The sequence below is a fragment of the Panthera pardus genome, unplaced genomic scaffold, assembly GCF_024362965.1.
Source record: "Panthera pardus isolate Hobbes unplaced genomic scaffold, ASM2436296v1 HiC_scaffold_25, whole genome shotgun sequence".
In the NCBI taxonomy this organism is placed as follows: domain Eukaryota; kingdom Metazoa; phylum Chordata; class Mammalia; order Carnivora; family Felidae; genus Panthera; species Panthera pardus.
In genome coordinates, this window is record NW_026526821.1 from 91,041,931 (window position 1) to 91,069,280 (window position 27,350).

The following is a 27,350-nucleotide window of genomic DNA, read 5'->3' on the forward strand; positions in this document are numbered from 1 at the left end:
GGCAATAATTTACAAAATATATATTCAGGGTCGCCCTGGAGTTATTTAATGAATAGACTTAAGAAAAAATTATTAGTAAGCTCATTTTGAGAAATTTTCAGTCTCTTTTCAATTATACAAATATCTTATCGGAAAGTTTATTACATGTTCTGAATATTTAAAATACATGTATCCTGTCTAAGCCTATCACCAATGACAAAAACCCTAACAGAAGAGAAATCTAAGTACCTAACAAGACAATCATACATTAAGAGAAAAAATGACAATACGGAAAACAGTAACATAGGATAGACAAAACATTGGTATCTTTAAAACAAAGTTCTTACAAAGCTATTAACATGAGTGAATTTCAAAAAGAATTACAAATGGCCAAAAAAGTACTAACAGCCAAAAGAATAACAGTTTTTACATTTACTGAATTTGTACTGAGTTAAAAAAAAAAAAACAAACCAAAAAAAAACCTATGGCAGGGGGGTTTTGCTGGCTTATTACACTTGTTTTGGCACAATACATTGGTACAGATTTCTGAAGGACAATTTGACAATCAATAGTTATTGAAAGCCTTAAAATACCTTAATCAGTTAACACTTAGCAAATGATTCATTCCAATTAAGATTTCCATTTTAATTTTTTGTGAATAGAGACGGGATGAAGAGAACTAACAGATGTTGCTACGGTCAGTTCAGAAGACTCACCAAAGCCAAAGCAGCAAGGTTTCCCCAACTCCTCTCTTACAGTGGAAAAGAAGTCCAAAGAATCCTGCTTTGGATCCAAAGGATCCTGCTCCTGTGGGCTTACTTCCTGCAAACACCACAGAGGGGCAGCCTTTCGCGATATCAGAAGGTAAAATAAGGCGAAGGAATGGAGTCCTGCGGGCACCGCCGCCCCAAGCAAATGAGCCATGAGTGATTATATTAAAATCTCACGTTAGTACTTCCCATAGTTTGCTCAAACTTCTTTAATTACTGATTTAAGATGGTCTAGGTGACATTCTTCTATGAAGGATTCTGCTTGATTCAAAGCTTTTATTTTCACCAGAATAAGAATTATTTCTTTTACTTCGTCCCTGGGAAACAAAAAAAGGAAAACGAAGTGCATGAGACAGGGAATCATTAATTGTTAACCTGAAAAAAAGTTTAAGCCAATATCTCATATTCCAGACTTTACCTTTTCCAAATAAGCATTCCAATATAGACTCTTATTAGATGTGTATGCTGGCAAATTTTAATGTGAATGGCTGTAAAAAGTTAAAGCTATCATCAGAAAGCTGAGTTGCAGCATGGGGGCTATCAGCTTGTATGGGCTACTATGGTGGGAGTCTCAGTGGGAATATTTACCCACAGAAATGCTACAAATCTAGGTTTTTTTATTAAAAAAATTTTTTTTTTAAACATTTATTTATTTTTGAGAGACAGAGACCTAGAATGAGCAGGGGAGGAACAGAGAGTGAAGGAGACACAGAATCCAAAGCAGGCTCCAGGCTCTGAGCTGTCAGCACAGAGCCCGACGCAGGGCTCGAACCCACGAACCGTGAGATCATGACCCGAACCGAAGTCAGTTGCTCAGCCGACTGAGCTGCCCAGACGCCCCTTGGTTTTTTATTTTTAAAAATGCTTTAGTTTTATTTTGGAGAAGTGCTTAATCAGAACGCAACTGTACTTAAACCCCTAAACATCTAGTGAGGTGAATGAGACACTCAAAACAGATCTAGCTACTCCTGGGTAAACATCAGGCTGCAGACCTGCACTTAACAATTACTGAGGTTTTAAAATGGCTAGGAAAATGAAAAACACTTTGAAAACATGCTATAAGAGGTTTTTGATTTATAGTTTCCCAAATCCCCTGTGCAATAGTTTTCTGGAAATGCTTACTTTGGAAGAGATTTACATTTAAAAATACGAACTACTGGGGCGCCTGGGTGGCTCAGTCGGTTAGGCGTCTGACTCTTGATTTTGGCTCAGGTCATGATCCCAGGAACTGTGAGATCGAGCCCCGTGTCAGGCTCTGTGTTGCACTGACAGCACAGAGCCTGCTTGGGATTCTCTCCTCTTCCTCTTTCTCTGCCCTTCTCTGCTCAAAATAAATACGTAAATGTTAAAAAAGACATGAGCTATTATGCGTGAGGTGTGAGTATAAAATAGATATTTTCATGTGCAATCTTAGGAATCACTATTAATTCTATAGTGGTAGTCTCTAAGGACTTATTATATATTGATTTAAAGATTTTGTTTTTAAGTTATTTCTATGTGGGGTTTGAACTTGCAACCCCGAGATCAAGAGTTGCATGCTCCAGCCGAACCAGCCAGGGGCCCCTCCACAGAGTTTTTCCAGAAGTAGAGTGAAAGTACAAATTTTCCTAAAAATTGCTGAGTGTAAAAAAGAAACCTTGAACTATGCTTATGGAGATACAAATGTGCACAATTACCTGAATTCACTTCTGGATAATTTCTGTGCAGACTGCAACAAGAACTGAATGAAGTTTTCTAGCTGGGGAATAGACGTTCTCATGGCAGAGCTTTGAAACCATTTTGCTGGTAAATATGCTGCTATCTGTTAATCAAAATACACATTTTTTAGTAACAACAGTTATCTAAGGCCTTTTGCTAACATCAATCATCTCATTTAATCCTTATAGTGATCATGCAGGTTGTATATTTTCCCATTTTATGGCTTATGGTTGATTCTATTTTGAGAAGTTTTCTCGGTCAAGGGTTATACTTTCAAAAAAATCCTATATTTTAATGCTAAGAGCTTAAAATAGGCTATTCTTTATGACTAATCATTAGTGGTATTTGTGGTACAGAATAAATTTAGTGGTACAGAATAAAAGAATTATGGCTCTGATCTTCTAATTTAATACACTGCTTTAAAAGTTCATGGCAGCATAAAGAGTCAGTTACATTCAATTTTTCTTTTTTGGGGAAAATACCACTTTACCATTATGCTATAGGTAATGCATGATTGGGGGAAAGTTTGGTAAAAACAGAAAAATGTTTAAGTAAAAAAAGAAAATTTCCTCAGAGCAGAAGAAGACTAGAAGGAAAGAGAGAATGAGAGAAAGGAAAAACCTGAGATCATATACAAAGAAACTCTTTGACAAACAGGTTATGCTATAGTTGGTAATATCAAGATCAGTACTTACAAATGTAAAGTTGGGGGGGAATATATACCCTGTACACATTACAAAATGTTAAGTGGAAGTTCTGGAATGTATGCTTTTCAAAACACAGTTGAGGCAAAGATTTAGCCTATTCTTTAATCACCTTTTTCAATTATCCAGAAAAAATGGGGAAACATGGACTGCCGAGGGGTAGAAATATTTAGCTCTTTTCCAAGGTTTAAATACTAGCCCTTACTGGACTGAAATGTAAAGTTATTTGCACACGCTTTTCACTTGTTTGTATCACCAATTTCAATAAGATTTCCACAAAACTCCTTCACTTTTCCATAAATGATCCCAGGACTTAAAGCCTCACTGTCTTAGCATGGTTATCTAGCCACAAGCTGTGGAGAGAATGTCCTGTGTCGTCTTCTCTACTTCTGATAATAGACTCTTCTGGTCAAAGAGGACTAAACTGAACGTGAAGTACAGAGCATGGGCATTGAATTCAATTTTGGGGAGATAATGTAGTTTAAAACTATGTGATATAAAAACCATAGCCCAAGAAATCAGAGTGGGGTAGGAATTGCTATCCAATGTTTTATGTTGTTTTAAAGTTTGTATTACAAACATTTTTCCATATTCTGAAATTCTTAAAAATGACTTATCTGATGAACAATGTTTTTGGATATCTAAGTTGTTTCTGACTATTATAAGTAATGCTACAATAATATTCTTTGTACTTAAATTCCAGTAGAAACAGCTCTTTACAACAGCAAACCCAAGACTTCACTGTAGTTTCAAGTCAGCCCAGGAATGCCACTTCTTAACCTTCAATCCTGAAATTTCTGGAGAGGCACTAGTGAGGTTGTCATCATGATTAAAAAGGTGGCCTTCTCCTCCCCAGTACAAGACAAACTCCTGGCCTGAAACAATCCTTTTCTTTTGCTAATAGCTTTTTTGTTCCACCCTCTTTCTTATGAAAATCTTCCATTTTGTACAACTCCTGAGAGATGTCTCTGCTTGCTATGTGGAATGCTGCCCAATTCATTAGATCTCAAATTTACTCCGCTGAATTTTCTGTTTTAACAAATTTTTATGTGCATCTCGGATTTTTCACTTAGGATAAATTCCTTGAGGTAAAATTACTAAGTCAAAGGTAAGAACTTTAAAGGTTTTGTAGCCATCATGCCAGAAGTCTCCAGAGTTCTATCCCCTGTTGCAGCAGCAGACTGTTTCTCAGAACCTCTGCACCACACGTTGGAGCTGCCCCTGACATGATGTGACTGTGGTTTCCTCATGCTTTTGACAATACAAGCAATTAGGAAATAACAACAAAAAAACCAAAGCAAAACAAAACCCAGCCAGCATAACAGGTAAAATAATATCCTTACTGTATTATTTTGCATTTCTCTGATTATTAGTATTCTTAATCTTTTCTATGTGTTTAGGAATTATTAGAAATTATTTTTATATATTCTTTTTTTGGTGAATTTCCTGTTACATGTCTTTTGGCCATTTTTAATTGGAATACCTGAATTGTTTACTAATTTTAAAGAGCTTTTTAAAAATGTAGATATTAATCCTTGTTATGGTTTACAACTTTTATCAGTTTTTCAGCTCCCTTTCTTTTAAACTTTTCATTGTAGAAAATTTCAAACAGGAGAAGGAATAAGTATGGTAACCCCAATGAACCTATCCTCAGTTTTAACAATAATCAAATAAATAATCCTGATATTTAATGCTTTTTGATTCACTGAAGTTTTACACATTCATCATCAAATCACTTACCTTTTTTTGCTCATTTCTTTTTTTAAGTTCAAAAGGATTCCCTTACCATCAGCTATATTTATCTTCTTGGTACAATATTTTATAGTTTCATTTTTATACTTTATTTCATCTGAAATTTATATTGGTATTTACTGAGAAGTGAGGATTAATACTATTTTAGTTGGTTTACCACTATTTACTACTTTTTCTTCTCCCTGCTGGTGATAATTCAAACCAGTATACTAATTCTTACTGAGGTGTTGGTTGCTTTTGGGTTTCTAGTCTATTAAATTGATTTGTTATTATGTGAGTACCACAATTTTAATTATTCTGTTACAAAATAGATTTTAAACTTTAAAGGAAAAAAGTAATCTCTACACCTAAAATGGGACTTGACCTCATGACCCTGAGATCGAGAGTCACGTGTTCTACTGACTGAGCTGTACCTCACAAAACAGATTTTAAGAATCCATTCCTACATACTTACCTGGCTGCACTTTTTAACAACATCTGGCCCAGGACTGGCAGTAAGAAGAGCTGTCATAAGGTAGCGATTCAGCAGCTTCCCGAGTCCTAGTTCTTGTAATGTGTCATCTGGGAGGAGTCCATTCCAAAGAAGAATATTGCGGAAAAGCTAAAGTACAGTATCAAGTGAGTATGTGTAGCTGTTTCTCTAAAGAAAAACTGTAATAGTTTCCAGCAAACATAAAACACTGGTCAAATTCTTTTAAACTCTCCTTATTAATACTGGTAGAAGTGTCAGTTTTATTTATTTTTTAAAGTTTATTTATTTTGAGAGAGAGTGAGAGTGAGTGATCATGAACAAGCAAGCAGGGGAGAGGCAGAGAGAGAATCCCAAGCAGACTCCCATGTTGTCAGTGCAGAGCCCAACATGGGGCTCGATCTCAGGAATTGTGCGATGGTGACCTAAGCCAAAATCAAGAGTCGGATGCCTAACTGACTGAGCCACCCAGGCACCCCAGACGTGTCAATTTTAGAAACAGCAGAAAAGATTTTTTATCAATTACCTAATTCTTTCCAAACTCTATATATTTGCTCATCCTATCTCAATTTTTAGGACTATCACCCCAAATCCATCTCAAATAAGTTAACTGGAGCCTTCCTTTCCAGATCAAAAATTTTCCTCCTCAATTTACATGCCCAGAGCCTGGGGCCATGGGGAAGACCACAGGACTCAAGGAAGGATTCATAAAGGACTACTGTTAAGCCAGTGGTACTGGGGCACTTGAGTGGTTCAGTCAGCTAAGCGTGTAACTCTTGGTTTTGGCTCAGGTCATGATCTCACACTTGGTGAGTTCAAGCCTTGCATCAGGTTCTTTGGCACTGGGCTCTCTGCTGTCAGCACACAGCCCGCTTTGGATCCTCTGTCTCCCTCTGTCTTACCCCTCCTCCACTCACTCAAACATAAACACTTAAAAAAAGAAAAAGAATGAAAAAGACAACTCAAAAAAACACAGCCAGTGCTACTGTTACCAATGGATGATCCTGATATACCATCAAAGCGGACAATCTTATTGCTCTGATATATAAGATATATAAGATTAATAATCTGTCTGGAGATAAATTGGGTAAAACACTCATAAGAAATTCTAACAAAATTAACACTGGTTGCCTTTTTTCCTCCAAATCCATCTCTTTCAGTGCATTTTATGGTGTTTTCCATTTTCTTTCCACACTTTGTGCTATATTTACTGCAGTGTCTTTCCACACTTCGTGTCATTGTTGATGCTGCTCCCTCTTCCTGGGAAGTCTTTTCCCTGACTCAACCATGTGATAAATAATGGATTCACCCTATTAAAATCTAGACTTGCTGAGGTCACTTACAACCTTCCAATTGTCAAATCCAGTAAACATTTTCAGTCTTTCTCCCAATTCTCTTCGGTGGCATTTAATACCCTGCCTTCATTCTTAAAAACCCTTTGATTAGTTCTCATGATGCCACCCTCTTGTGACCACTCTAAGCTTCACAATAAATTCTAAGGTTTCTTTTAAGACTTCATTTCTCTGCCTGCCTCTTACGTCACTGTTTCCCAATGTTCTGAGCCTTCTTCTCGTACTTCACCTCATGAACCTCTCCTTAGAGGCTGTCATTTCTGACCATGGCTCCAAACACTGCCTAGATGTGGCTGACTCCCAAATTTCCAGCTCAGATCTGTCCCCTGCAATTCAGACACCTATATCTATTCCAGTATTTGTCTCACGGGTATCTTCAATTCACTATATCTGAAACAGACCTTTATCTTTCTCCAAACCTATTCCTACTGTATCCCCTCCAATGCCCTCAAAGAATGTCATTATAAGTTACCAAGTTGCCAAAGTCAGAAACTTGGCTGGCACCCTACATAGTCTTTATATGTAATTAATTAGTCATTAAGTACTTTCAGTGCTTTATCCTAAGTATCTTCTGAACCCAACTTCTTACCATCCCTCCCTATTACCACTAATTTAGCCATGACTTCATCCTTTATCTTATTTTTCTAAATGTTTATTTATTTATTTTGAGAGAGAGAAAGCAAGCATGCGCCTGAGCAGGGGCGGAGCAGAGAGAGAGAGAATCCCAAGCAGGCTCTGTGCTGTCATTGCAGAGCCTGACGTGGGGCTCGAACTCACAAACTGTGAGATCATGATGTGAGCTGAAATCAAGAGTCCGATGCTTAACTGACTGAGCCAACCAGGTGCTCGCCTTCCTTTATCTTTTAGACCAGGATAGGACAATGAGGGATTATGGGTTAAATCTAGCTGACTGCCTGGTTTTGTAGAGCCGATAAACTAAAAATGGTTTTTATATTTCGAAATGATTAAAAAAAAAAGTAAAAGGGTAACGTGAAGATTATGATGTTGAGATTTCAGTGTCCAGAAGTGAAGTTTTACTGAAATACAGCCATGCTCATTTGTTTACAAATTGTTTATAACTGTTTTTGCACTACAAAGGCAGAGCTAAATGGTTCAACAGAGAATGTATAGCATTCAAAGCCTAAAATATTTACTATCTGGTCCTTTACAGAAGTTTGATGATCTCTGCTCTATAGTACTCTGGATTTAAAATTAAAAAAATTTATTTTTGTAGTTTTTGCTTACCTTTACACTCGACCAGAACTGTCTTTCTTGGAACTTTGAATGTGGTGATGTTTTGTTTTCTATAGTGCTAATTTGAAACAGAGAAAGAACAAAATGCAAACTGTTAATCTTCCAGAACCAGAGTTTAAAAAAACTCAGTTTTTTTTAACCAAACTAAGCCTTAACACATTAACAGAATGTACATGGAATGCTCTGATGACATCGAAATTACAAGTGCACTTTGATCCAACAACCCTATTTCTGAGAATGCCTTCTATACGTATACAGAATGGTAGATCTATAAAATTATTCCTAGCATTGTTGCTGATGGTTTATCACTCACATGCCCACCAGTTACAGTACATTATATGAAGGTATATTATGCAGCTTAAAGAATGAAGAAACTACTCTTGTGATGACGTGAAATGACCTCAAAGATGTACTAAGTCAAAAAAAAGTAAGGTACAAGACAATGGTTACAATTGTACTCCTTTCCTATAGAAAAGGGGGGGAAATAAAGACTCCACCAAAACTACTAGAACTGATAAATGCATTTTGTAGTCACAAGATACAAAATTAATATAGAGAAGTTTGTTGCATTTCTCTACACTAATAATGAAGTAGCACAAAGAGAAATTAAGAAAACAGTCCCATTTATAACTGTACCAAAAAGAATAAAATATCTAGGAATAAACTTAACCGAGGAGGTAAAAGACCTATACTCTGCAAATTATAAACTATGGATTAAAGAAAGAAACTGAAGACGACAAGAACACACGGAAAGTTAATTCCATGCTCAGGGACTGGAAGATCCAATACTGTTAAAATGTCTGTATTACCCAAAACAATCTATATAGATTTAATACAATCTCCATCAAAATACCAATGGCATTTTTCACAGAACTAGAACAAATAATACTAAAATTTGTATGGAACCACAGAAACTCCACAAAAAGTCAAAGCAACCGTGAGGAAGAAGAACAAAGCTGGAGGTATCACAATTCCAGATTTCAAGATATATTACAAAGCTGTAGTAGTCAACAGTATGGTACTGGCACAAAAACAGATACATAGATCAATGGAACAGAATACAGAGCCAGAATTAAACCCAAGCTCATATGGTCAACTGATGTACAATCAAAAGGGCAAGATATACAAAGTGAAAAAGACAGTTTCTTCAACAAATGCTGCTGGGAAACTGGACAGCAACATGCAAAACAATGAAACTGGACCACTTTCTAACAACACACACAAAAATAAACTTACACCACACATACACAAAAATGGATTAAAAGACCTAAATGTGAGACCTAAAACCACAAAAATCCTAGAAGAGAGCATAGGCAATAATTTTTTGACATCGACCTTAGCAACATTCTTCTAGATCTGTCTTCTCAGGCAAGGAAAACTAAAAACCAAAAATACCCTACTTGTTTCAAAAAGTAAATCCACAATTCACAGATACTTTCTGGCTTTCTGTGCCAGGCACTGTTCTGAGCGCTCTCTTTATCTTCAAAAGGTCCTGTAAAGTAGGCATGAATTTACATACAAAGATACTGATGCACACAAAGGCCCAAAGTCAAATATCTAGTAATGCTAACTCTCGGCTCCCAGAATCTGTGGACTTAACTACTCTGTGATGCCACCTGTCATGTTCTTAACATAAAAAAACCTCTGTCCAGGTGTCAGGCATCATACATGGCATACAAAATGTGACTAATATTTTTTTGAAATCTTAACTTGCATCTTAATAGGTGTATTTATATTTGAGAACACTTAATATAGTTCCTTTTGCATTACTTTCTTAAATCTGTATTACATGATTAGCTATTTCATATAATCTAGATATTAACAGCTCTTACCTCTTTGGATATAGAGGAATAAAAACATCATCTTCTATTGCTTTCTTCACTCTCAAAACAATGGATTTAAGTAAGTCCTATTATATAAAAATTTAAAAGCATCAGTGATAGTCACAGGTCTATTTACCAAAAGAAGTAATTTTAACAGTATAGTACAAATATCAATTAGGTACAAGAGAACTTTATTCACCATGTTGGTGCATTTTCATTGCTGTATAGTATATTCTGTTGCATGAATACTAATAATGGGACATTTAGGTGGTTGTGAGTTTGGGGGCTATTATACACAATACTGCATAAAAGTTCTCGTACCTGTCTTTTAACATACATAGGTATAAATTTCTAATGGAATTTAGTTTATGTCTCTACATTCAACTTTGTACACAATGCCAAAATGTTTTCTGAAGCAGTGATATTCCATTTACATTTCCACCACCTACGTACAAGAAATCCTGCCTCCCTACATCTTTACTAATAGGTGGTATCCTTTTGTTTTTTAATGTTTGCAATTCCTGGGATATGCAGTCATACTTTATTATGTTTTTTAAATATTTTTTTTATTTTGAGAGAGAAAGAGAGAGGTTGGGGGGAAAGGGTCAAGAGGGGGGAGAGAGAATCCCAAGCAGGGTCCATACTCAGCCTGGACCCAGTATGGGGCTCGATTCCACAACCTGGGGATCACAACGTGAATTGAAATCAAGAGTCAGTCCCTCAACTGACTGAGCCACTCAGGTGCCCCTGTTATGGTTTAATTTTTATTTTCCTTTTGAGTAATGTCATGATGAGCGTCCACTCATTCTTATTTGGCATTTGGACATGCCATTTTGCTAAGTACCTGATTAAAAGCTGCTTGTCTATTCTTTTTTTAAAATTAGATTCTTTCTTACTGATTTGTAGAAGCCTTTTATATATTCTAGCTATGGGTCCTCTGTTGGTTTATCAATGCACTTTGATGTAGTAAATTCACTTTGGCACATGCATTTTATTGTTTGTGTATCAAAAATTGGGAACAACCAAAATATTCAATCATAGAGACTTTTTAGTCATCATGATATATCCATCCATTGCAAGAAAATATTAAAGTTTATAAAGACTGCTGTAGTAACATACAAAATTAAATATTTAATGAGATAAGGGAAAGAAGTAGGATACAAATGTACACAGTCACTAAGATTATAACTTTGAAGTAAAAGGCTGGATGAGAACATCCTACAATGGTGTCTAGTCCTTGTACTAGGATGAAAATATAAAGGGAGTTTGAATTTTTCTTCATGTATTACCAAAATTTCTATATTACCCTCCTTCTTAAAAAGAAATCCATATTTGAAAAATAAAAATTCCACACAACAGGCTATTTTTCAAGTCAGTGACAATGTGTGTTAGTACAAATTAAGCTGTCAAAAAACTCTATACTGACCAAATTACTCATAAATGTAGAATTCAACCAAATATATTTTTTTTCATAAAAAGTATTTCTAACTGAAGTCCTGTTTCTTTTTCCAGATATCTATGACATATTCCTCCATGGCCACATATCAATGTTTAATTAATATTAAAAACAAAAATTCAATTTTTTTATACTCCAGTTCTTAAACATTCTGATATTTTAAAAGAATAAAGATAATTTTTCTAGGCATTGTCTCCATGGAGTAGTATTTGAACTTATATATATATAAATTACTGAGTTAGTGTTTGTACTAGAAAAGTTATGCTTTTTTTTTTTTTTCCATTTAATTTAAATGTTTTTGAGTGCTGGCCCGGACAAACAGTTTTTTTCTTTTTTAAGCAGGCTCTATCTGGGCTTGAAACTCACAACTCTGAGATCAAGACTTGAGCTGAGATCGAGAGCTGGATGCTTAACCGACTGAGCCACCCATGCACCCCTCCGTATTGTTTGAATTTTTGTTTCTTAAAAATAGTTCTCTCAAACAATGCTATAAAGGACATTATTGAGTCAAACAATGGAAGTGGAACATGGATGGTAGATTAAATATAGTCAAGTTTACTGAAAATGATTAAGTGTCCCATGGTTATGTAACAGACTATCTTCATTCTTAGCAATTAGGCAATTTACTCTCAAATTTGTTCAGGAGAAACAAATCATCATGTGTATATATGCAATGGGACAGCAAATAGTAAAGCAAATGGGGCAAAATATTAATAATAAGTGAATCTGGGTAAAGGGCCCATGAGCATGCTATTTTTACTCATGAAAATTTTCTCTAAGTTTGACATTTTTTCTAAAAAGACTGTTTAAAACAAATTAGTATATTTTAAAATTCTGAGCTTATTAACTTTGAGTATTCAAAATACACTATTTTGTGGGGAAAAAAAAGTTCTCCAAACAGTAACCACACAACCACACACACACACCTCTATATATGCTTTAAACTAGCTTTGAAAAGACTCATAAGCTTTAGCTAGCTGGTTTTTACACTGTTCTTTATATTCACAGATAATCCTGGGTGGCTTGGGCAGATGTTGAGGTCCTCAAGGGAGAGTGTGGGCAGGCATTCACTACAGCACGAGCAGCTGTGCTTTTGTGTGTTTGTGTACAGGGGTATGTAAGAACTAATTTGATAAAAGGTCTGTTGATGAAAAAAAAATTTTGAAAATTAGCAATCTAAATACATAACTGATATTATTTTCACATTTGCACTAACTAGTCAACTAACCCATGCCTAAAAACATTTAATGATAGGTAATCACTATCTCGTGAGGCCACCCATATCTTTGGGCAGCTATTAACTATTAGATTTCAGTTAACAATGAGAAACAAACTTCTCTCCTGTTCTTCCACTCGCTGGTCCTAATTTACTTCTTAGGATTATACAGAACAAACAAATCCAATTTCCCTTCCACATGACAATTCTTTCGATTCTAAGACTAATACCTCACTTTTCTACATTTTCTCTTTCCCATACCATCTTAGATACTCTCCATTTAATATACTTATACCCAGAATTAAATGCAACACACCCAGGAAAATCTTATCCATGAGTATAGCACATATAACATTTTTACTCAAAATAGCACACACCCAGGAAAAAGAATTCCCCTTAGTCTTTCTGTTACTCAAGTGACACTGCTGACTCATATTGGGTTTACTGTTGATTATAGATCTCTGGTTTACCTATATTGTTTCAAAGCTATTTCTTTCCTTTTATTTATGCAGCTGAATTTTTGAATGCAAGGGTAGTACATAATGTATATTCCTTTCACATCGCATATTTTGAGAGTCCATTTTCTCAGTATTTGAAATCTTTTTGGATACTATTCTACTATCCAGAAGTCTGTGATAGAATTCCTAGCTTTGTGCCATTGACAAACTTTATTACCATGCATTTTACATCTTCATCTGGTTCAAAAAAAAAATATTGAACAGGGCAAATACTGAGAAGATATCTCATACTAAAAGACTACCTTCATAGGTAGCCAGCCACATCCCTCTTGGTCAGTATTCTTTAGGTATATGCTACCAGTTTCTTGTATCTCACCATACCACTGTTAAGCTTATCATTCTCCATTTGATCCATAAGAACGATCATAGCATACTTAAATATATCACCTGCTCTAACTGCACAGTACCTTATTTATCATGAAAGTAACCGAGACAGTATGAGAGAATTTGAGTTTATAAGCAATCACCTGTATTTAGGCACTCTATCAATGACACATTAATCACTACTTTTTTTTTTAAAAAAGTCTTCATAATCCACCTCTGTAATCTATTTTAGAACTTAACAAGAATCAAAACTATTCTCACCAGGGATTAGCTTACAGAATCATCTGGTTCTTACTTCGAAAACAGGAACTATGCTGTATGATTCCACTCTTCTGGAACCTTTTTCATCTCTTCAATTTCTTACACATCACTGAAAAAAATACAGTGATCTCACTGGCAAGGCCAACCGTCTTAGTAGCCAGAAACATTATGTAGTTCAGTGATTCTTAACTAGGAGTGACTGTGCCATGCCCAGGGAATATCTTACGATGTCTGGAGATATTTTTGGTTGTCAAGACTGGGGAGCACTACTGTCATCTAGTGGGTAGAGGCCAGGAAAGCTGCTAGCATGCTACAATGCACAGGACAACTTCCCACAACAAATAATTATCTGCTCCAAGTGCCAAGGCTGCTGAAACTGAAAAATCCTGATATAGTCAAGTGTCTTACTAATCACACAAAGAACCCATTTTCAATATTCATAGTAGGAGGGCTTCCAGAATAAAAAATTACTGGTCTAAAAACTTCATGAGTCTATCTGTAACACTTTTGAAAGATTTTAGTTATTATAAGTTGCAAAGTGTCAGGCCTATTGCTTAATACCCAAGTAACCTTTTACAAGTGACATGGCCCTCTGGGCCCCACCTTCTTCCATCTGTAAAATGCAGTTAAAGTCAACACATTTTACAAGGTTGTGAACATCAAGTGAGATAATGTGAAAGTGTTTAATAAATGGTAAAGCACTGGGGTTACCTGGTGGCTCAGTCGGTTAGTGTCTGACTTTAGCTCAGGTTGTGATCTCACAGTTTGTCAGTTCAAGCCCCACATAGGGCTCCCTGGTGTCAGCACAGAGCTCGCTTTGGATCCTCTGTTCGCCCCTGCTCTCTGTCCCTGCCCTGCTTGTGCTCTCTCACTCAAAAATAAATAAACGTTAAAAAAAAAATGGTAAAGCACTATTTATATTTAGGTTATAATTACATAGTCTCATATAAGGAGCAAACACAGGATTCCATATCTACTTCCTTATAGATCTTCTCTACTAATCCTGGTTCCATGCTCTGTAACAACACAGAATAAATCTATTCCTTCTTCAAATACAGAATCTTCACGCATATCTTCTTCTAAGTTAAATATCTCTAATTTCTGCAATGATTTTCATATGTTATCTGTCTTTATCCTTTTGGAGAAAGGTGAAAAATGCCCTCTTTCCCATCAGTTGCTATGTTTAAATCCTTTACTTTCCATTAGGTCCCAGTTCAAATGCACCTTGAACATAAAGTCTTCCACTGTGAAACATAACTTCTTTCTCCTGTTTCTCTTTTGAAGTTTCATAGCATTTTATCTGGGGTGCTCAGGGAAGGCCACGTGGTCAGTGACATGGGCTTAGGCTTTAAAATAAGATTAATTAAGGTTCAAATCCTGGCTCCTGACTCAAGATATTACTATGAACAAATTTCTGACATTCAGTTTCTTCATCTGTAATATGAAGCTATCATCCAATTTTTAATAGAGCTGCTAGAACCAAGTGAGATGTCACAGGTATAAGACCTAACAGAGTGCCAAGTACACAGTGGGAATTAAATAAGTGTTCCTTGTTCTCCTCCACCTCTCACTTCCTATTTAATTTATTTTTAAAGTTCATTTTGAGGGAGAGAGAGAGAAAGCAGATGGGAAGGGGAGAGAGAGAGAGGGAGAGAGAGAATCCCAAGCAGGCTCCACACTGTCAGAGTAGAGCCCAATGTGGGACTTGAACTCACAAACCATGAGATCATGACCTGAGCTAAAATCAAGAGTTGGTTGCTTAACCAGGAGCCATCCGGATGCTCCTCACTTCCTATTTTAAGTAACAATTTATGTAAATCTTATTTCCTTTAAGATTACATGCTTCTTGAAGGCAGAATCATGCCAATTTCCCTCTTCTCCCTCCTACTTCTTACAGCTTCCCTCCTTCATAATTCCAAGTGCTAAAATTTAATGGTGTTCAGAATATGAATGTGACATGTCTCCTTGCTTCTCAACCACCTTGGTTATTCTACTCCAGATACTCTTTAGATAGTCAATCTCTCTCAATTTCTTTAAAGTTCAACATATAATTGGTTTACTGAATTAACTACATGAATATATGACATTCTCATCAACAGAATGATTAAAAAACAGAGTACCACAATAAAAGTATAAGATTCACTGGACTCTCATCAAAGCCTCTATAAGGTCCCTCCTTATATGTTAAGTAAAACTCAATTCTAAATCATGGTAAGATGAAAACCTATACTCTGGACTTTTTTTAAGGATTTTTTTTTTTTTAATTTTAAGTACAACTACACCCCAATGTGGGGCTCGAATTCACAATCCTAAGATCAACAAGACTCACATGCTCTACCAACTGGAGCCTACCAGGTGCCCCATATCGTATTGAACTTTGAATCTTAAAGGGATTACTGTTCTTAACTTTGGCAGACTACAAATATACAGTTAATATCATGAATGTTAACCCAATTTTAAAATAACCATTAAAGCAAAGCCAAAATACTACTAGATTTTTGCCAAAAGAACAAAGGTAAAGAATTCTTTTCTTTTAGAAGGAACAAATTTGCACTAATTCATTTATGCCTGCTCATCTCTGCAGTGCCAATGTATATTCACAAACCTAAAAGATGGCTGGCTGGACCATGAGAACAAAAACCAGACCACTGAACAGAGAGGAATAAACTAATTAGAATAAAAGCGATAATATGGGTCTTATTACATGTATGTGTATTTTATAATTAATAACAATTGCCATCCCTGTTAAAGTGTTCATAAATATCAAGGTATAGTCTTTCATCTAATTATTACAAAGAGCAAGAAATGGTCAATCCTAGTTTTTATAAATCAAAAGTAAATCTATCTTTCACCAAATTGCGTTCTGGTAATTATTTCTTCTGCATCTTCTGTAAACAAACATTTATAACAAAATTACATTAAGTTATAAATAAATCAAGAAGTTTGTAACTTTAGAAATTATTACCTGTTTGCCTTTACTAACTTCATTTCCACAAGTGGAAAGTTCTTCAAGAATCACTGTGCAGTGTGTTATTAAACTTGTTGTCTGTGAGGTCGACAAGGGATCCCAAATGAATTCTACAAAGTCTGAAACAAAAGTTTCAGTAGTGTACAATTTATTTCCTAGATTGCTTTGCCTGTCACGTGTAAATAATTCAGGTCTTCAGAAAAGACTTCCCTCCTTTGTATTAAAATCCATGCCATTCATTACCATTATGTATTTGCATACATCTTCAATTTCCTTGTCCTTTTTGGGCTCTGCTGAACTTGGCTCACTCAATCACAGCCCTAGTTAAATCCACTGGTTATTGAGTCTGTGGCTCCAACTATGTGGCTAAAACATGGCTAGAAAAAAATACACTTTAAATTTATCACTGTGAAACCCCAGTGAACTCTTCAAGCTGTCTAGTAATCATTGTTTCCCTGGCCCATTCCCCCTCCCTCCCATGCAGATGATTATTTCCTGTGCTTTCCTTCCTCTTCACTCTGTTAATGGACTTGACTCTTCTAGATGACTATTTACTTTTTTTCTTCTCTTCCCTTGCTCTCATCTTCAGCTGATTACTTCCTCAACGATGAGAAAATAGATCAGAAGAGATGTTCTACAAAGGACTACCACAGAATCTACACACCTACCTGCATCTATACCCACATACTCTTGTCTTCCATTCTCATGGATAAAGCACCACACTCCTCGCTAAGGCCAATCTTTTATTTGTGCAAAAGGTATCAACCCCTTTGGCTTACTGGAAGATTCTGTTCCCAGAATTCTACCCTCTTTATTTAAATATTTTTAAAATATTTATTTTTGAGAGACGGTGGGGGGGCGGGGAGCAGGCAGAGAGGGAGACACAGAACTCGAAGCAGGCTGCAGGCTCTGTGCTGCCAGCATAGAGCTCAATATGGGGCTTGAATTCACAAACTGTGAGATCACAACCTGAGCTGAAGTCAGGTGTTTAACTGACTGAGCCACTCAGGCACCCCCAGAATTCTGCCCTCTTAACTCCGGTATTGCCATTGCTTCTACTGGATCTTCCCCATCAGTCTCCAATTATTCTCTTATATTAAAAATAATGCCTCCCTTGACCCTTCTTTCCCCTCTACTACGGCCTTATTTCTTTCCTTCATTTTATAATAATTCTTCAAAAAACTCTCTGAACTGTCTATTTCCAATTTATCTCCTCCTATTAACTCTCGAATACACTTCAATTAGGCCTCATCTCCAACCATTCTACCTAAACAACTACTTTTACCATCGTAAAACCTAATGGTTGATTCTAGTCCCCATCTGATTTATCTGCAACAGTTGATTATTTCCCTCACAAACATTTTTAAAAATTTTTATTTATTTTTGAGAGAGAAAGAGAGAGGGAGAGAGAGAACAAATGCAGGAGGGGTAGAGAGAGAGAATCCCCAAAAGGCTCTGCCCTATCAGTGCAGAGCCCCATATTGGGCTCAAATCCACGAGCCACAAGATCATGACCTGAGCCACCCAGGCATCACCAAACATTTTTTTTCTTGGCGTCCGGGATACCACTCCGAGTTTCGCACCTACCTCTCTGGTCTCCTTTGCTGGCTGCCTTTCATCTCTTTTGACTTTAAAAACGCTGGAGTACCTCAGGACTCAGCTCACTTACCTTCTCTTTCCTATTCATGTTTATCCCTTAGTATTTAAGGTCAGTTTTGCAGCTTTAAATGTCATCCACGTGCTGATAAATTCCAAATTTATGTCTGCTACTTGGACCTCTCCTTTATGCTGATATATTCAACAACCTAGCTGATATCTCTACCTGGATGGTAGGCATCAGAAACTCAACATTTGTCAAACTGAGCTCCTGATAACACCTCCTTACCCTAAAGCTCCTCTCAGTCTTTTCCATTTCAGGAAATGGCGAATCTGTCCTTCCAAATGCTCAGGCCCAATCCCATGCGGGCACTCTTAATTCCTCTCTTGCTCACACAACCAATCCATTCTCAAACTGTTAGTGCTGTCTTTGAAATGTATGCTTAATTCGACCACTTTTCAGCACCTCCACTTTTAACACTCTAGTCGAAGCCAGTATCACCTGTTGCTTAATTACTGCAAAAGCTTAAGTAGTCTGCCCACTGTTCATTCTCAACATGGTAACTACAGCGATTCTGTTAAAATGTTAGGCAGATAGTATCATTCCTCTGTTCAAAACTCTCTGGGCACCTGGGTGGCTCAGTCAGTTAAGCACCCAACTTCAGCTCAAGTCATGATCTCGTGGTTTATGAGTTCAAGCCCTGCATCAAGCTCTCTGCTGTCAGCACAGAGCCCACTTAGGATTCTTTGTCCACCTCTCTCTCTGCCCCTCTCCTACTTGTTCTCTCTCTCTCTCAAAGTAAGTATACTTAAAAAAAATAACTCTTCAATTACTTCTCACTTTTTCACTTACAATAAAAAAAATGAAGTCCTTATAAATGATTATAAGGACTCACATAATGTAGCTCATGCCATTTTGTTAACTTCTACCTGCTTTCCACCCTTCCTCACTCTAGTATAGCTACACTGGCCTATGTGCGGTTTTTCAATCAAATTAGGCCAGCTCCTGCCTCAGGGCCTTTGTATTTGCTGTTTCCACTGCCTTGGATTCTGTTTCCTCCGATATTCATATGGCCCACTTCTTCCTTTCAGAATTGGCCAATCTATTTTATTTTATTTATTTATTTTTTATTTTAGAGGGAAAGCGTACATGAGTGGGGAAGAGAGGGAGAGGGAGAGAGAATCTTAAGGAAAATCTTAAGCTGGCTCTAGTCTAGGGAAGAGCCCAACGTGGTACTCTATGCCATGTCCCTGGGATCATAACCTGAGCTGAAATCAAGAGTTGGACGCTCAACTGACTGAGCCACCGAGGCACCCCTAGCCAGTCTATTTTACATTGCACTCCTCTTCAATAATTCGTATCCCTTTCCCTTACCTTTTCATCTTAGCCCTCATAACTAATATGTTCTAGATTTTATTTATCTTATTTTTTTTTTTACAGAATATAAGCTCCTGGAGGGAAGGGATTATTATTCACTATATATGCTGAAGCAACAACAGGGTCTGACATAGGACAGACCCTTGTAAAACACAAGTTAAATAACAGAAAAAATGAAATAGGTTAAAAAAAAAAAAGCAAAAAACAAAACAGTGATTTCTCAAGCATCTGGTAAGTTAGGCTTCTAACAACTTTAGAGATAACTGGTCAACTAATACTGAGAGCCTACTATGTACCTAATGTTCAGTACAAGAGACAGCATAAACAAGATTATTAGGTAGGTAGCTGCCTTTGAAGAACTCTAATGGCAAATACATTTATATCAGCAATTACAATTCAATGTGTAAGTATCACTACAAGTTCAGAGTGCTACAGGAACCCAGAAAGGTGTGCCTAAACCAGTTCCTAGAAGTGATGTTCATACTGAGTCCTAACAGATAAAGAGGAGTTAGCAAGATAGAAGAAGTGGGCTGGGAGGTTTGTCAAAAGGATGAAACACAGAAGATACAAGAAGAATACAGCTGAAATACACAAGTGGGGATGAGGGAAAAGAGGAATGGAGCTTAGCAAGAGATGGGGTTGGAGAATTACTAAGCAGAGAGGTGATTCTGAAAGACTAAGAAAGTCATGTTAAAGAGTTTAGACTTCATCCCAAGGGCAGTTAAGAATAATAAAGTGTTTTAAGTGAGGTATGACAGAAGGAGATTCACATTTTAGACAGATTACTTTGGTTGTTGTATAGAAAATAGGTTAGAAAATGGAAAAAAACCAGATGTGGCAATTGCTTATGGAAGGAAGGAAGGAAGGAAGGAAGGAAGGAAGGAAGGAAGGAAGGAAGATGGAGGAGCGAATGACTTGAAAGTCCTGGTTTGAATACACGGGTAGACAGATGGAGATGTCACTTTCTAGGCAAGGAATATAAGAAGAACAGATCTACAGCAAAGGATTTAAGTATGATCTGACATGTGGACTGTGAGGTGTCTGTTGAACATCCAAGTGGATGTATTCGGAAGGTACTTTGATAAGAAAGATCCAGATTTTCTCCGGTTCCTTTGGACTTAAAATTGTGTAGAGGAGTACCATCCAAAGTAACTTTCTAAATGATGGAAAAAACACATTATATCTGCACTATTTGATGGACACAACCTACATATGACTACTAAGAATTTAGTGTCATTAGTGTGACTGAGGGACTGAATTTTAATTTTTATTTCGTTGAAATGTGTATTTTAATAACCACATTTAGTTACTGGTTACCACAATGAACACAAATATAGATAACACTAAAACAGAGTATGAAATAGCCTAGGGGTTCATGAAGAGTACAAGGGCATCCAGGACAGAACTTAAGAATAAATACACAGTATTAATTTCTCATAATTCTACTTACTTGAGGTTTAATTTTAAGTGAAGTATTTGGAGTTTTCAGAAGAGTATTTAAATCAGTCATATATATTCTGTGCTATCATTAAGACAACTAGGTAAAAGTAGTAACTTAATACAACCATGACTGCACTGCAAGATATGCTGAGAAAAATCTTAAAGTTTTAGCCAAATTGGCTAAGAAGCAATAGAAAGTAGTTGCTTCATCATTTAAGACAGTTCTATAGACTTTGCTATCAAAATCCATTCTCAGGGCCATGGTGAAACAGATCTTTATCAAGTACAATTTCAGTTTAAATAAGCCTTCAGACTGCACAAGCATCAATGCTAAATGCAGATATGAAGATGTAGTAATGTTTTTTAAAGAAAAAATAACAAGGGGCGCCTGGGCGGCTCAGTCAGTTAAGTGTCTGGCTTTGGCTGGGGTCACAATCTTGCAGTTGGTTGAGTTCAAGCCCCTCGTCATGCTCTGTGCTGACAGCTCAGAGTCTGGAGCCTGCTTTGGATTCTGTGTCTCCCTCTCTCTCTGCCCCTCCCCTGCTCATGCTCTGTCTTGCTCTCTCAAAAATAAACAAACGTTAAAAAAAAAAAATAACAAGAAAGGGGAAGAAGTCAAGGGAATGGAAGAAATACATGCAGTAGGAATCAAATAAATGACTTAGGGGTTATAAAAGCAACACTAATGTCACAAATGCTAAAGGCTGAAGAATACTAGCTAGTCTGGTAGCCAATCACTTGTGCAAACAAGCTCTTTTAACCACCTTCAATTATGACATCTCTTGATTTTTAATGCATATTACTTTCCCTGTATTTGAAAACTTCTGATAAAAGAATCTGTGACTGTAACAGAAATTAATGATCTTCGATCTGCCTCTGCCAGAGAACAATTTAATTTTATCAAGTTTACAAAGCAGTACCTGTAAGTCGAGGAATAACTGTTTTATTGATGATAGCAGACATGATTTTCTTATCAGAACCATCTTCCTTCTTTGAATCTTCCATACTGCTAGCCATATATTCTTCTATAGATGTGAACCATGGCATCTGTTTTAAGCCTACAGCATCAAACTTATAAATAAAATTATTAAAGTTATCAATAAATTCTTACACAGTTTATTTTTAAAAAGTTAATTTTTTCAGTAATCACTAGAGCTTTTCTGAGGAAAAAAAAAAAAAGAGTAATTCCATATTTTAACCCCCTGTATAAAGCACTAGACCAAGGGTAGGCAGGATGGCATGACTAGGACAAGATGTCTCAAAAATATGACAGAAAACTACATTCCATGCATCATTCATATGACAAACATGCCAAAAATGCCATATTCAGAACCTACCACACTTTACTACTGAAAAAAAAAATACACATTTGTAAGAATATCACTTAAAATACAGATTTTGTTTACAAAAATTCAATTTACATCATACAAAATTCACTTTTGGTTCCCTCAATTCTCATAGGCACAAATGTGTATTTTATAGGTGGTTTAGCTTATGAGGCAAGTAGCAGATGGCCAATTATGATCTGTTGAATGAATGAATGAATGAACAGACCTCCACTAGGTGTAACAGAGTACTCAATTTGGCCTGAGTGCTTAACAATGAGGCTCCTGTGCAACAAACTGCTTACCATTTTCTTAGGGATAAGCTTAGTTTCTATATTATGAAGACTGCCTGGCCCTGAACCCAACACAGTGAACAACAGACATGCATGACTGGGGCAGAGAAAGATAAAAGGACATGGTTCTGTCGCCTTCACTTCGTTAAATTTTTATCTTCAGTTTTCCTCTATTCTTACAACTTTGTTTTCTCATTTCCATTTTCTTACTAGGCACATCCACATGGATGTTCCACTATCATTTCAGCATCCATGTACAAAGTAAAACTTCCTTCAAAATCTTTTTCCCTCTGGAAAGTTCCCGTTTCTATTAATGGAACTACCGCTGTTCTAATAACCCAGAATCAAAACACTGGGGTCACCTTTCAATGTGGTGTGTTAAGGTTATTCTTGGTATTTTACTAATTCTTTAATTTTAATTCCAATATAGTTAAAATAGTTATATTAGTTTCAGGTAGACAATATAGTGATTCCATAATTCCATACATCACTCAGTGCTCATCACAAGTGCACTCCTTAATCCTCATTGCCTACTTCACCCATTCCCCTAACCCTCTCCCTTCTGATAACCATCAGTTTGTTCTCCACAGTTACAAGTATATTTCTTGATTTGTCTCTTTTTCCTTTGCTCATTTGTTTCTTAAATTCCACATTTGAGTGAAGTCATATAGTATTTGTCTTCCTCTGACTTATTTCACTTGGCATTATACTCTCTAGCTCCATCCATGTTGTTGCATATGGCAAGGTTTCATTCTTTTTTATGGCTGAGTAATATTCCATTGTGTATATAGAGACACACACATACCCCACATCTTCTTTATCCTTTCATCAGTCGAAGGACACTTAGGCTGCTTCCATACCGTGGCTACTGTAAATAACGCTACTACAAACGTCGGGGTGCGTGTATGAATTAACGTTTTTGTATTTTGGGAGTAAATACCCAGTAGTGTAATTACTGGATCAGAGGGTAGTTCTATTTTTTAACTTTTTGAGGAACTTCCATACCATTTTCCATAGTGGCTGCACCAGTTTGCATTCCCATCAACAGTGCATGAAGATTCCTTTTTTCTGCACATCCTCGCCATCACTTGTTTCTTGTGTTTTTTATTTTAGCCATTCTGACAGGTTTAAAGTGATGTCTCACTGTGGTTTTGATTTGTATTTCCCTAATGATCAATTATGTTGAGCATCTTTTCATGTGTCTGTTGGTTGTGTGGATGTCTTCTTTGGAGAAATGTCTATTCGTGTCTTCTGCCCAATTGTTAATTGCATTGTTTGGTTTTTTGAGGGTGTTGAACTGTGTAAGTTCTTCATACATTTTATTTAAAAAAAAAATTTTTTTTTTAACGTTTTATTTTTGAGACAGAGAGAGACAGAGCATGAACGGGGGAGGGGCAGAGAGAGAGGGAGACACAGAATCGGAAGCAGGCTCCAGGCTCTGAGCCATCAGCCCAGAGCCCGACACGGGGCTAGAACTCACGGTCCGCGAGATCGTGACCTGAGCCGAAGTTGGACGTTTAACCGACTGAGCCACCCAGGCGCCCCAGTTCTTCATACATTTTAGATGCTAACCCTAATTTATTAGATATGTCATTTGCAAATATCTTCTCCTGTTCAGTAGGCTGCCTTTTAGTTTTGTTGTTTCCTTCACTGTGCAGAAGCTTTTTACTGATTCTTAATTCACAAAACCTCCTATAATCAACCCTTTATTTCTCTTCCCTTTATCACTATCACTGTATGTAAGGGATTCACTACCTTGGACTTGGGCTACAGCAATAGCCTTCCAGTATTATCTCACCTGTTTCTTCCCTCCAAGTTAGCCAGCTGCTAGGACTTCCTAAAACACTACTTTCATAATTCTACTCTTCCCATTATTTATCAAAATAAGTTCCTATCTCTTAATTTAGGATCTGAACCTCTATGAAGCCTCTAGCTCCTGAACTAGGATTTCTCCTTACGTACCTTTACAAAAAAAGTTTTCCTTTTTTTCTCCTGTTTTAAATCTTATATAACCTTCAAATCCTCATTTAAATCCCTCCTCAGTGTAGCTTTCCAAACCAAATAGTCCCAATATAGCATCTCCAACTTCAAAACTCTTGGTACCTATATCACACAGACTAAAATTCTTAAAAGCTAATACTACCTTCACATTTTTCAATGATTTAAAAATGACCTTAACTTACCATAGAAGAAGCTGAAAGACAACAAAAAAGTGTTTCCTTGACAGACGTTTAGTGCTATTCAGCCTTAAATATAAGGGAAGAACCAAGAAAACATGAATGCAGACTACTACCCCAAAGCACTAATTATCAATCCCAACTCTGTGTATTTTAAAGCTAACCTAATAACAAGGGCACTTCAGTAATGAACAGGACAGAATTATTTCTTTCACATGTTAAGCTTAAATACCTTAAGAGGATTCCAATCAATCAACTGAAGTCGGATTAGGGGATTTAAAAGCTTCGGTATGCATAAACTAATGAAAGCTTCATAATAAGAATCAGGAAACTTTTCTCGCCATTGTTGAAATTTCAACAAAATATTTTGGATATTACAAAAATCATCATGTACATCTTCAAAAATCTGCTTGTGATCCCGTAAAATTTCACCTGTAAACAAAAGGAGTCTCTGTATATTTTGCATTTTAAGTTTGTGAGCTTTGCTTCCTGTAAACATCATCACGTGTAACGACGTATGTACTCAACAGAGCTGAAAACTTTCCTTTGATATTAACAGATAAATTACCTTTTATTTTTAAAAAATCACTTTAATAGCAATACTGACACTAACAAAATCGACCACTTATCGATTCCCTGCTATTTCAGCATCATAACTATCTTCTCTACAAGGTAGGTGTGACTATTTATAAGACAAAAAAACGAGCAAACAACATGATACTCAGGGAGGTCTATGGATCTAAGATCACACAAAATAGAGACAGTCTTCAAACCCATCTGTTTGACTGTAAAACCCACATTAAAAAAAATTTTTTTTAACTTTTATTTATTATTTGAGAGACAAAGTGGGGGATTGGAAGGGGCAGAGAGAGAGAGAGAGAGAGAGAGAGAGAGAGAGAATCTGAAGCAGGCTCCAGGCTCTGAGCTGTCAGCACAGAGCCTGACGCAGGGCTCGAGACCATGAGCTGTGAGATCATGACCAACCTGAGCCAAAGTTGGGCACTTAACAGACTACACCACCCAGGCGGCCCTGTAAAGCCCACGTTCTTTCAAATATGTGACATTTTACCTATGAATCACTAAAATAATGTTATTAAATTTAAATGTTTTATTTATTTTCAAAAGATTTTAAGTAATCTTTACCCTAAACATGGGCTCTAACTCCTAACCCTGAGATCAAGAGTCGCATGCTCTACCAACTGAGCCAACCAGACACCCCTAAATTTAATTGTTTTCAATTAAAAATGATAATATAGAAGGTATACAATAGAGAAATGAAACCAAATTGTTCATGGCTCCTTTATAAAAAATAAGAAAAGCTGAGGGAAAAAACTATAAGGATGCAGAAAACTCACAATGTTCCTCCATTTTATCCCATTTTTTCAAAGGTAGGAAAAATCTTTTTTTTTTTTTTTTTAAGTAAACTCTACCCCCAGTGTGCAACTCGAACTCATGACCCCAAGATCACAAGTCATATGCTCTATGGACTGAGCCAGCTAGGCACCCCAGGAAGTCTTAAAGGGGAAAAAAATGTGTTCCTTTTTCCTTGAATTTCCCCAACGATATTCAAGAGCAATCACAGCAAAGCATTTCCTACCATTTCGATACTTCAAATTAAGACATATTAGAAACCTGGTAACTGACCTTGGGTTTTTTGGAAGTCAATCATGTCTGCTGAAGACAGTTCATCATCACTAGATGTCCCTTCCTGATGATCACAATTCCCAGAAAGTGCCCTTGCTTGTCTTCTTTGTGACCTATGTTTTGCAATAAACCAAAAACAAATTTAAAACAGTTCCTAAAAACAAAAAAAAAAAACCAGTTCCTGCTGAAAAGAAATACTTTAAAACAAAAACTAGGAGTCATCATTTATTTGCAATGTCTAGAATATATACCATATTATTATTATTAGCACACAATTTTGTTATTATTTTTGGCATTTTAGCTTCGTTAATCTGAATTGGTGGTTCTCCCTCTTTTTCTTAAAGTACATTCCCATGGGCTACCCAGATTTTAAAGAGGGGGTAACAATATAATAACTTCTAGTTATAAGCAAGTCCCAGACCAATAAATGCCATCTTACCCATTCCTTTTGAACCCTGGGGGTAAGGACTGTTTAAATAAATTTTGGTTTTATGTCATTCTCACAAATTAATGTTCAGTTACGGTTATTATACCATATGGGCTAACTATGGTTAAGTAGTGAAAAATACTTGCTCAAGTCTTCACTTTATATATAGCTACCTTCGAGATTCAATCTCTTCCAAAATCCATGGAGTTTTTTCACCTACAGCCAAACTTCCATTTGTTGATGTCTCAGCTTTGCCTGTTAACAAATAAAATTAATTTCATGCTGCAAATTCTTAAAAGAAATAAAATGAAACATTCTGAAAACAAAAGTTGTATTTTGGGTGTATATACATGTAGGTATATATATAAACACACTTACTATGCTTAAATCGCATACTTCATCATATAACGAAATTATAATGTTAACTCCCTATCACAATATTGATAGGCATTGAGTCTGCTAGCCTAAGATACCCTGGCTGGTGAATATAGTTCAGCACTTGAGAACAGTAATAAAATTCTACCGT

General features: G+C 36.4%; 1 protein-coding gene across 14 annotated transcripts in view; it reads right to left on the bottom strand.

Annotated features, from left to right (window-relative positions):
* Positions 1 to 475: 475 nt before the first annotated feature.
* The window catches only part of GCFC2 (GC-rich sequence DNA-binding factor 2), a 54,690-nt gene continuing 27,815 nt past the window's right edge, over positions 476 to 27,350 (bottom strand). For 2 of the 14 annotated variants that reach the window (XM_019442988.2, XM_019442993.2), the window contains 10 exons: positions 26,998 to 27,079; positions 26,398 to 26,510; positions 24,986 to 25,185; positions 21,879 to 22,029; positions 16,542 to 16,663; positions 9,811 to 9,887; positions 7,970 to 8,036; positions 5,358 to 5,504; positions 2,426 to 2,550; positions 476 to 1,066 (listed from right to left, as the gene is read on the bottom strand). In XM_019442988.2, the coding sequence (XP_019298533.1) occupies positions 949 to 1,066; positions 2,426 to 2,550; positions 5,358 to 5,504; positions 7,970 to 8,036; positions 9,811 to 9,887; positions 16,542 to 16,663; positions 21,879 to 22,029; positions 24,986 to 25,185; positions 26,398 to 26,510; positions 26,998 to 27,079 (1,202 nt within the window). In that variant the 3' untranslated portion in view covers positions 476 to 948. Of the gene's footprint in view, positions 1,067 to 2,425; positions 2,551 to 5,357; positions 5,505 to 7,969; positions 8,037 to 9,810; positions 9,888 to 13,576; positions 13,686 to 14,287; positions 14,448 to 16,541; positions 16,922 to 21,878; positions 22,030 to 24,985; positions 25,186 to 26,397; positions 26,511 to 26,997; positions 27,080 to 27,350 lie in introns of those variants that run through there. The other 12 variants (XR_008417911.1, XR_008417908.1, XR_008417910.1 and 9 more) reach the window with 12 other exon arrangements.